The sequence below is a fragment of the Cheilinus undulatus genome, linkage group 7 (assembly GCF_018320785.1).
Source record: "Cheilinus undulatus linkage group 7, ASM1832078v1, whole genome shotgun sequence".
NCBI lineage: Eukaryota > Metazoa > Chordata > Actinopteri > Labriformes > Labridae > Cheilinus > Cheilinus undulatus.
In genome coordinates this window covers 30,844,160-30,855,230 of record NC_054871.1, presented here as the reverse complement: position 1 = coordinate 30,855,230, position 11,071 = coordinate 30,844,160, and the positions used below count along the sequence as shown (strand labels likewise).

The 11,071-nt window shown below is 36.9% G+C and overlaps 1 protein-coding gene across 1 annotated transcript; it reads left to right on the top strand.

The window, feature by feature from the left end:
• The first annotated feature begins 3,273 nt into the window (after positions 1-3,273).
• On the top strand, positions 3,274-11,071 carry btf3l4 (basic transcription factor 3-like 4). Its single transcript, XM_041791696.1, has 6 exons — positions 3,274-3,371; positions 3,822-3,883; positions 7,279-7,392; positions 7,628-7,829; positions 10,342-10,401; positions 10,709-11,071. The coding sequence occupies exons 2-6, from the start codon at positions 3,830-3,832 to the stop codon at positions 10,753-10,755; spliced, it is 477 nt and encodes a 158-aa protein (XP_041647630.1). The 5' UTR covers positions 3,274-3,371; positions 3,822-3,829; the 3' UTR covers positions 10,756-11,071.

The following is an 11,071-nucleotide window of genomic DNA, read 5'->3' as shown; positions in this document are numbered from 1 at the left end:
TAATTTCTTAGCTGCAGCCTCGTCTTGTGACTCAGTTACTCTTTACAGTATCAGTCTGAAAAGTTCACTGCACTCAGAGCATATGGCAGCAACAGTTATGTATAACCATACTTTTTCTCCAGCAGTTACAGTCTCTGCTTAATAGTGCTGCAGTTTCTGTTTCCTCTTGTCTGTGCTCTAAACTTCATTGTACTTTTTTACATTGAATGAATGTGTTTTATACTTTTTGTCATATTTTTTTCATGCTGTATTTGGCAGTGGCCTTGGTAAGAAATGCATAAAAGTGTCTTTGGCTTCACATGTGAATACATGAATAATACGATGATGGATTCATGATGGAATTTAATCCAGTATAGACTACAGTTTAAGTCTGAATATTAATGTGAACAGGTGTTAGTTGAGACCACAAAAATGATTATTTAAGTTATTAGAGCTTTATTCAGTCCAAATGAATGTTTTAGCTTCAATAGTGTTTCAAGATTATTGCTGTAAATTTAATGTTTGCACAAGTACTGTTAAATCAATTCCTCTTCATTAAATCCCTTCAGCACATTTGGGAAAGGGGATACATGGCGGTGCAGTGGTTAGCACTGTCGCCTGACAGCAAGAAGGTTCCTGATTTAAATCTCTGTCAGACAAGATCTTTCTTTCCATGCTCTCCTGTGAAAACAAGGGCTCCAGGTACTCCAGCTTCCTCCCACAATCCAAAGGCATACTCATTAGGTTAACAGGTGACTCTAGATTGCCTGTAAGTTAAGAGTAGAAAGTGACTGCTTGTTTAGTGTCTGTATGTCAGCCCTGTTATTGACAGGCAACCAGTCCAAGGTGTAACCTGCCTCTCACCCTGTCACAGCTGAAGGTTGGCTCCAGCCATGAATGGGACAAAGCAAATAAATTCTTACAAAGAAGATGGTCCATTTTCAGGGATCAGGTTATTTTTTATGGTAGGAGGGACTTTTTAAAAAGGGCTTTCAATTTTTTTCTGACAGCAGGAACTGGGCAGCAGGTTCATTATGGACTTCTCATTTCTCATTTTTAATAGACTGTAGTGCTTTGATTTGTATCATTTGTATTAATTATGATTTGAAAAATAGAAAATGTTTCCTGCTGTGATGATATGATGTAATATAATGGTACAATTCAGTTTTTTCCCCAAACTATGGCTTGGGGGCCGAATGTGGCCCATGGTCCTTTTTTTAAGATAGAATTTTTGGCTGTTTTTAGCCTTTAATGATGATGAGGACAGTGGATAGAGACAGAAACAGGGATGAGAGAGTGGGGGAGAGACATGTGGGAAAGTAGCCACAGGCCAGACTTGAACCTGGGCCACCTGCATACATTAGGTGCACCTTAACCACTAGGCTATTTGCACCCTGCCCGAGGTCCATTTTTGATCAGCCTGTAGCAAATTCTGTATATGAAATTGTACTTACTTCTAAAATTCAGCACAAAGCAGTGCTTCCATCTCATTTCTGCAAACAAACATTAAGCCAAGAAGATTAGTTGTGTGTTTTTCATGACTAAATAGAGACAACACTGTAAATGGCAAACATATTGGCAACCAAATTAATAAAGACATCTTGATTTATCATTATTATGCTCTGATGGGTTACAGTTGTAAATAGAAGAGGCAATGACAGACAAGGGGCCCTTGACACCAGATTGGTAACCCTAAACCTTTAAAATGATTGGCTGTTTGCCTTGTCACCCATTAAGTAGCCATTTAACCCTACCCAGTCACTGAGCATTTCTTAACCTATATTAGACTGGTTTTACTAACTCTAATATCTTGAAGGTGAAGGATCTGAAAGTTGACCCGCCATCATTATAAATTTGTGTGTGGCCTTTATTGGATAAAGTTTGGACACTCCTGGTATGAATCAATGTAAATCACAGATCTCATTGTTTCTCTGTAGGTTTTATTTCATTTACATTTTTGTTTGGGTGCACAATATTGGATTTTTGTAGATAGTCAGATATTTACAAATTAATTGTAGTTGATACCAATATTGATATTGACATTTAAATGTAGTTTAAACCTAGAACAGGAATGGAAAATTAATTGAAATTTTGATTGAATCACACCTTCTGCACTTTTCAAACCGTATTTCTTTAACCTGAAATGTGACAAAATACCAGTTTGACACTTTTTTCAGCAGAGATGTTATGCCCTACACAATGAAATAATTTAAGTATCAATTTTGAGAATTGTTCACAAAAACTCCTACTTTCATAAAAATCCCTTCCATACAACAATTCCTATTGAATTTGCGATGAGTCAAAATGATAACAATTAGATATTTTTCAAAGTTGTTCAGCTCTAGTTTGAGCCATTGAATACTGTCTTGGTTAAAATATAGAATGATTTATTGCCTGTTTGGTGAAAAATACACAGGATGAGGAACTTAAAAAATAATCACATGAAATCGCAATTGTACTGCAAATAAGATTATTTTCCCAAATCCTTTAGCCCTAACCTAAAACTAACCTAAAGTTCAAGGGGGTACAAATTAAGAAATTTCAGTCCTTAAACCACATGTAAAAATGTAGGGAATGAGGATGACTTCAGCTGACGTTGGTCTTTCAGTCCTGTCTAAAACTCCACTAACTTATTTGTTCATATAGCCAGTATTTACAGCTCATATAGGCATGTTGTTATAGCCAAAATATCAGTTAAGAGGATACTTTATTGATCCGCTGAAGGGACATTCTGGTTGTAGATACAAGCAAAACGGTTAATATCTGCTAATATCAATAATTGGACTTTTTAAACTAATATCTGCTGATACCGATATCATGCCCATAATATTTTGCATCCCTAATTTTTGGCACACCTCCAACCCCTTTTTGTCATGATCTGTGCTCTAATAATGTGATGTGAGTTAAAATGCAATGATTTATCTACTGCCTGAGAAGAGAAAATCAGAAAGATATAATAGTAGAAAAAAAATCTTGTTTTCAATATTCAAGTCTGCTTAAAGACAGAGTAAGGGTGGTGAATTGTTTATTGGATATTTTATTACACTTGTTGTGATTGTGACATAAACTTGTTTGAATCATGTCCTATATTCTTTGAATTATTATCTTAACACCCTTTCAGGAATTATCTTTTGATTTTCCATACTATGTTTTCAGACACCTTTCCACGACGCCAAGGGTTTCCTTTTTTCATGGTCAACAGGGGTTCTTGGGTTCTTGTACAGCTTGTTGTTGTAGTTTTTGAAATAATCTGTAGGTGGCAGCATGGCACAGAAACCTCCCTGGCTGACGACAAACGAAGAAGAAGCAAAATTCCGTATGGCATGTGACGTAATCCCTTCCTCATAGCCTCCATCTTTCAGCGCCGCATGCCTCTGTTGATATTTGAGCAGGTTTGGGATGTTTATTGTTGTTTTGTGTACTGTGTGAGGTGTTTGTGAGTTGTGTGGTTGTTGTTGTTTGTTCGGAGCAGAGCTGTTGGACTGATTGGAGCTGTGCCACGCTGTGTGTTTCAGCGTGGAGGCCCCGTGTTGTGTTTTCATGTCTGCAGCTGCTAACCTCTTACACAGCAGACTGTCTGCTGACAAGCTGGAACCAGTCTGGGTTATTATTGCACCAGCCACAGCGGGATATCCTCCTCCTTACTCTTAAATGTGTTTTATTTGTGTGTAAATGCTGTTAAAACGGGCTTTAGCATCGTGTAAGGCCACTCTCTCTCTCTGCTGCTTATTCATTGTTTTCTTATGATGTCGAAAAGAAAAGCAGCAGCATGCTAGCTAGCTGTTTACCTTGAGAAGTATTTTATTAAGTGTCTCTAACGTCTAAAATTTCTCACACTGCAGGTGACAACATGAATCAAGAAAAACTGGCAAAACTGCAAGCCCAGGTTCGGATAGGAGGAAAGGTGAGCGGACACTAGAGGAGTTGTGTGTTACTATGAGTTAAAGCGTGTACAGTAAGAGGAGATGATGCTGTCAGAGAAAATTAATATTTATGGTGTGTTTAAAATACACATATCTAACAGCTATGCAAACCTAATCAAAAATACATCTTATCATAAAATAACTGTAAGCAAGGGGTGTGATGAGATTCTCAGCTAAATATTGTTAAAACCGAGATTTAATTTAAGACCAGAAAATACAGTTTTTTATTCGATTAAAAGTCGCAAAATATTTAACACTGTGGGTCCATTTTATACGCACTTACTAGTAATAATCTTGAAATGAATATCACGGCTTTTATGCTGTCTTGTCTCTTCATGACTGATAAGTAGTTAGAAAAAAAAAAACAGAACCCCCCCTTTATTTTGAAAGTGCTTTAAAATCTGAAAACAAAAACCAGCATTATTTTATTTACTCTGTCTCTTTTTCTCCCTGTTTGGGACAGCATCCCTTCATACACAAAATATTTTTGTATTTGTAACATTCAGAGGTAGGAAAAGTGCATGATTATTGTGGAGAAGTAAAGTGGAGTTACTCTGGTTTAAGCTGACTTAAGTAGGAGTAAAATAAATTGCTTCAAAATGTACTAAAAAAGTATATATACCCACTACTCAACACTACTCAATTAGAGTAATTTGAGTACATTTAATTAGTTAATTTCTACCCTTAGTAACATGTTTGCTATGATCTACAGAAATATTTTTTTCATGTTTTTGAAACTTTGAAGCAAGCAGAGTTCTGTAATGGAGTTTGTTTTGCTAAGTTTGCAGCTGCAGTGTACAACAGGTAATAACGTTACTGACTTTAAGTTTCTGACTGGTGTCACGCTCAAACATCAGCTGTTGCAGCATAAACACAGATATGGTGAGAAAAATTGAAGCAGGGTTTGAATTAAAGTGACAACTAATTCCACGGTACAATCAGTCTCTGGATAAGTCTGCAAAATAAAATTGTATTTTTAAAGGCTTTAATATCTTCCAGTCTGTACATCTGATCTTCATAACACAGTACACAAAGCACACTAATTAAGCCTTGTAATCTTTTCATGGAGACTTTGCACAGGGATTAAGTAGTGGTGCATTTGTTTTACACAATAATAATACATTTCCTATTATGTGTAGTCTGGACTGACATGAGAAGATTCAAACACATTAAAGATCAGCTGAGAGCTGATCTATTGCTGCAAAACAAACCATTTTTAAATATGTGTATTTTTGGGCATATTATGCCTTTATTTATAGAGGATGACAGTAGATAGAGTTAAAAGAGGGGGGCTGAGACATGCAGGAAAAGAGCCACAGGCCAGACCTAAATTTGGGCCAGCTGTGTATATTCCGTGCTAGCTAATTGCTAGGCCGTCTGAACCCAAACACAGATAGTTTTAAAGTGGCAGAGGCAACGTCCATTTCCAGTTCAAAATCAGACTCTTTCATGATGGCCACTGCTCTATGTCTGTGTGGTTTTTTACGCATCTAGATATTTTAATCTCACAACATCTTGTGGCACTAGATCTCATCACACATCTACTGTTGGCTGTTTTTACTGGCATTACTTAAAACTCAAGTTCAAGAATATATTATCAGCATTTCAAAGGAATTGCCCTCACATTTGGTCTTAAAGTGTTGTGTAAGGTTTTAATATTTGAGATATCTCAAATCTGTCCTGTAAATGTTGCTGAAATATTTTTGCTGTAAAGACATTTGGTTGGAGGTTTTTTTTTTGGCTGCAATTTTTGATATATAAATTCAAGAATTGGCCCAATTCTGGCTACCAAGGACTTCCAGTTTTGTTACTGTGGTATTGAAATGGAATCCCTACGGTTTCATTTTTACACTGTGTCAATCTCCGATGTTAACTTGAAAAATGTACATTACACGAATAAGAAGATAGCTCATACTCAGTTATGGAAGGGCAAAGTATGTATTATATGTGTTTGTTGTTTTTCTGATTCATTTTCATTGCAACAATAGCATAATTATTACAGCTGAAGTTGTTTACTAACTGAAACATTTAAGCCATGATCTGACCCCCCTACACAATATTTAAGCCAATGCACCAGTTTAATAACCTTGCAAAGCAGATGGATACGCCTGTTTCCTTGTTTTTCACTGGCCAATCCATCTTGAAAAGCTCCCATCTGAACAGTTTTGGCCCGGTTAAAAAGTGACAGGACCAATCAGCGTCTAGGGGCAGTACTCCCAGGCGCAGCAGAGTCATGACGTAAACAAGTAGCAGCAAGAGCTGGTGCAGTTATGGAGGAAGAGCTTAGTGTGGATGCTGCTAAAGCGCCAGTTTTATCAGAACTTGACGACATTTCTTCGTTAAAAGAAGAACAAAGAACAACAGTGAGTTGTTTTCTTTTCAAAAACGACAAAGATCAAGTACTTACATGTCTATAGTCGCTGTGTTTTGTGTTTTTCCTCAGCAGCTGTGCACGCGCAGTTCGATAGTGGCTACATCATGTGTTTTGTTGCTCTGATTCGCCCGTAGAGATGTGACAGACAGAACGCTCACCCAATCACACTCCGAGTTTTTTTTTCAGAGCCTCTACCTTTTCTCAAACGTTTCCTATTGAAGCTTTCCCAGATGGATGCATGAAACAAATCCATCTGGCATGTCAGGTTACCAGTTTAATTAGTCTGTAGAAATAATGGAAACATAATTACCCATGCCGATGAAATCGGCAGGGGGTTATGTAAAGGGTTCCGTATTTTTGTTTGTTTGTTTGTTTGTTTGTATGTGTACAAGATAACTCGAGAACAGAAAGTTGGATCTTCACCAAACTTTCTGGGAATATTGGGATAGTGACAGGGAAGAATCGATTAGATTTGGGTAATGATCCGCACACCCATTCGGTTTTTCTCGGACTTCAAAATTTTGAACACCATAGTTATCAATGGGAGTGCAAGTTCCTCTGTGGCACTGCTTAGGCGTGGGTCTGCCGCCTCAGACGGCCATTCAAGTTTAGGATTAATAAAGGGTGATATCTACTCAGTTCGAATCCCCTATTTAAGCTCGTGCAGTGAATCTCTCTTCAAGAAACAGAGACATCAAGACCCAGTGTGTTCATCAAATACAGGTGTATTTAAAAAAAAAAGCAAAAAGTCACACTATCTTTATTGCTTGGCCACAGAACTACCAGACTTTCTAAAATGTGTTTCAACAGACTGTAACAGATCAGAGATGTGTTTCTTTTATGCATTTATTGATTATAGAGGCTTGCTGAAAAATCTTCAAGCATCTTTAGTCTTTTTCTTTTTATCCCTATGCTGTCACTCTTGTGAATCACAGCCAGCCTAAAATGCTCTTTCTGTTTATTATTTTATTTATTTACTTTTTTGGTCTGTAACTTTATTAGGGATCTGCACGCAGAAAGAAGAAGGTTGTACACAGAACCGCAACCGCTGATGACAAAAAACTTCAGAGTTCACTAAAGAAGCTGGCTGTCAACAATATTGCTGGAATTGAAGAGGTAAATTGGTATGGATCATCTGAGTAAAAGCACCCTGAGTGTTATTTTGTCCGTTTGTTAGTGTGGTTGTGCTAGACTGTCATTGTGAGCACAATGCATTTTGGAGCCAGTGTGTCAATTCAACCACTAAACACTGCTTACATGTAAATACTCTTTATAAATAGTACATTACTTTGCAGGTTAATGATGCTAATTTAGCTACAAAGGTAAAAATAGGGTGCTCTTCTTTTGTCAGGTGAACATGATCAAGGATGATGGAACTGTAATCCACTTTAACAACCCCAAAGTTCAGGCCTCTCTGTCCGCCAACACTTTCGCCATCACAGGCCATGCTGAGACCAAGCAGCTGACAGAGATGCTTCCTGGCATCCTCAGCCAGCTTGGAGCAGACAGTCTCAGCAGCCTGCGCAAACTGGCTGAACAGTTCCCTCGGCAAGGTGAGTGCACCTGAATGTAGTAGAGCTCTGACACTATAACTGAGGAGTTCTCAGTTTACAACATATTGTCTGCCACAGTGGATTAATATCACATAATTTGAAGCTTCCTTAAGAAAATTTACAAAAAAGATTAGAGGAAACTGAATGTAAATTTAAATTAAACTGCTTAAAAATCTCACTTTTGCATGCAGCAGCTGCACTTTTGTTTACAAGCATGACTTAATTTCTCAAGAGAATAAAGAGGCAGCTGCATATTGGAAAGTCTTAATTCTAGTTCTGTTGGGTGTAGTGTCAATATTTTTACCTGTAGTTAAGGTCAGCCACTCCTGACTGTGGAGGTGTCTGTAACTGGCATGTTATCTGGGCACATTTTATTACCAAGGAGAGATAACATTTTATCACATTCCTTTGTTGTTTATCTTTCAGAATGATTAAAGAGCTATATATTTACATATGTGTCATGACTGGTGTAGCTTGAGTAGATTGTGCTGCTTTCTTCTTACTATTAAGCAGGGATCTCTTTGGTCCTGATCTTTAAATATCTTATGCAAGATACTGTAGACTGTTCACATAGTATCCAGCCTGTTATCAGATTCTCTTGTATTGTGTGCCTGTGTTAACACTGTGGGATGTTCAGCTTGTAACTTGTACTTCCAGAAGACAGTCTTCCAGTGATTCAATAGGGAAACATGGCAGATATATAATGTAACAATCAGAAATTTTATTCCTCAAAAAGTTGTTCCAGTTCCTGTTCCACACTGTTTCTCCCAATCCAGCTTGGCTAAATACCCTTTTTTCCCAGAGTGTATGCCCAACAGGTGCCCACATGGCAGTAACTACAATGAGCTTTGCTTTACAAATAGCAGGATCAGTCTGTAAAACAATAAATCACAGTAGGACAGGGACCTATTCTGAACTGCCAGATGAACACAAATGATACCAATATAATGAAACAAAGGAACAAATATGAAAAATATGACCGAATGCAAAGACTAAAGCATACTTTTTTGAGTGACAGAAAAACTAGGACTTTCATTTTACAAGTACCTTGGCCCCGTTTATGCTAAAATATCCCTCACTGTCTCTTACTGTTTTGATGTAGCTCATATACTGTAAGAAAGCTTACTGTGGTGGAATGGGGTGAAACCTCTATGCATATGTGCATTAATTATTCAATTTACGGTAACTCAAACAATGTAAGAAAGCTCACTGTGGTAAAATGCTTCACCTTAAATGCACATTTTCACTAATATATGTAAACGGTCTTAAATTACCTTATCTACCCCTTGAAAATCTGCCCACATCCTTGCATATTTTATACTTCTGATGATCTTTAGTTAGCAATTTTGTATCCTTTGTACATCTTGCAGCCATACTATCAATGCACACGGACTTGTATATACTAGTAAAAATTCATGCTAAAGTGTGTGCATATCTTAATTTCTAATTAATTAATTAATTGATTGATTTCATTTTTAATCGATTTATATTTGATGTTTCATTGCCGAACATTGAGAGCAAAGCTAACCAAAGCCAGATCCCTCATTGTGTCAGCATACTTGGCCACTAAAGCTGATTCTATCTACAACATTGTTCAGATGGTTCTGTGTCCCCTGGGTACCCTGGAAGCTTCTTAATTATGTAAAATATTAGATAGTTCTTAACCATGGTTGTATTTCAGGCCGTATTATTAGAGGGCTTCACTTGATGAAGAGTTGATTCATGGTGGAGTCAGATAAAAGGAATAAATATTGCCATAGATTTTAAATCTCAGTTTGTTGACTGTAAGAAAAGTATAGCTCTGGCAAGTATCTCAAGTAGCAGATTAAAAATCTATATTTTCCTGACAATAGCATCACATAGTGACATATCCCAGACACATTGCTCCTTTCTCCTTATGGACTCATACTGTATGCTTGCTCATCAAAGAAAAGGGCATGTATGTATTACTTTTAACAAATCATCTTCTTTTGATGTCTCAGGCCTTTCTCTTACTTTCAGCAACAATCCCATCACTTTATATTGTAACATAGAAGTTAATTCCTGTCACGTCATAGAAATGTGGTTGAATTCTTAAGAAGGGGGAAAATAATGTCTAAAAATGTAAATCCTTTTAGTAGTTATTTAAATGTGACCAGAACAACAGTATTTGTTTGGTGCTATTTTCAATGGAGGATTAATATTTGGTGCTATAGTTAGTATTAACAGCAGGGCAGAGTGTGTGGATGGACACAACATACAATTTCCATGTTTGTGATAATAAAACCTATCACAAAGAAAAAACAGGAATTATGTATTTTTTATGTCATGAATGGACAAAGCAGATCTGAGAAGCAGAGGCATACATTTTTTATGAGGCCTGGACCTCCTCGAAAACAGTTGTTGTTAGATAGAGTATCTTTTGCTCTTTTATTGTTATTTGGTGTTTTTTTTGCTTTTATACATTTAAGAAGTTTCTTAATTGGCTTCCATTTCTTAATATTTAATCATTTAAATGTGCATTTCATTCTAGCTCTCGACAGCAAGGCTCCAAAGGCAGAGGACATCGAGGAAGAGGACGATGATGTTCCAGGTATGAACAGTTGGATACATAAAAGCCAGACTGTATCTTGCTCATTCTTTTTATATTTCAAGCAACAATTTCTAAGGTTTTAATCATTTTATGAGATTATTAAATCCGGCATTAGGTCTATTCTATTGTTAAATGGAGAGGGATATTGTAAAAAGAGGTTGTCTTGCACTACTCTTAAATAAACATGCATGAGAGCGCTGATGTTGGTTTGGAGAGTAGTAGAGTGAAATAGAGTAAATATAGAAATGATCCATATCTGTCCTGTTCCCTTGAATAATTCACAATATTTTTTTTTGTTATTGTACAGATCTGGTGGAGAACTTTGATGAAGCATCGAAGAATGAAGCAAACTGACACACATGAAGTTCACATGCACACAGACTGGACTGCAATGGCACAAGACAACCTCCTCCAGTGTTTTTAAGTCTAGTGATCGAGACATTTCAAACACTATCCACTCAAAAAGAGACTTTTCTATTTTATCCTGATGGCCCCTGGATGTCTGAGTCAGACTGACTTGTGCACTTAAAAAAATTAAAAATACTCCCCTCTGATAAACGGTAAAACCCCTACACCACATTGTCAGTCATGTTCAGGATAACTGTGGTCATTAAATCTAGTCTTAATTTTTTTTGTTTATGAAACAAAATAAAGGTGATGAACATTTTTA

Excerpts from the sequence above, each read along its gene's own strand:
- btf3l4 (XM_041791696.1), top strand. The coding sequence starts at position 3,830 with ATGAATCAAGAAAAACTGGCAAAACTGCAAGCCCAGGTTCGGATAGGA. Across the intron at positions 7,830-10,341 it reads TGAACAGTTCCCTCGGCAAG|CTCTCGACAGCAAGGCTCCA; the intron begins GTGAGTGCACCT and ends ATTTCATTCTAG. Across the intron at positions 10,402-10,708 it reads AGAGGACGATGATGTTCCAG|ATCTGGTGGAGAACTTTGAT; the intron begins GTATGAACAGTT and ends GTTATTGTACAG.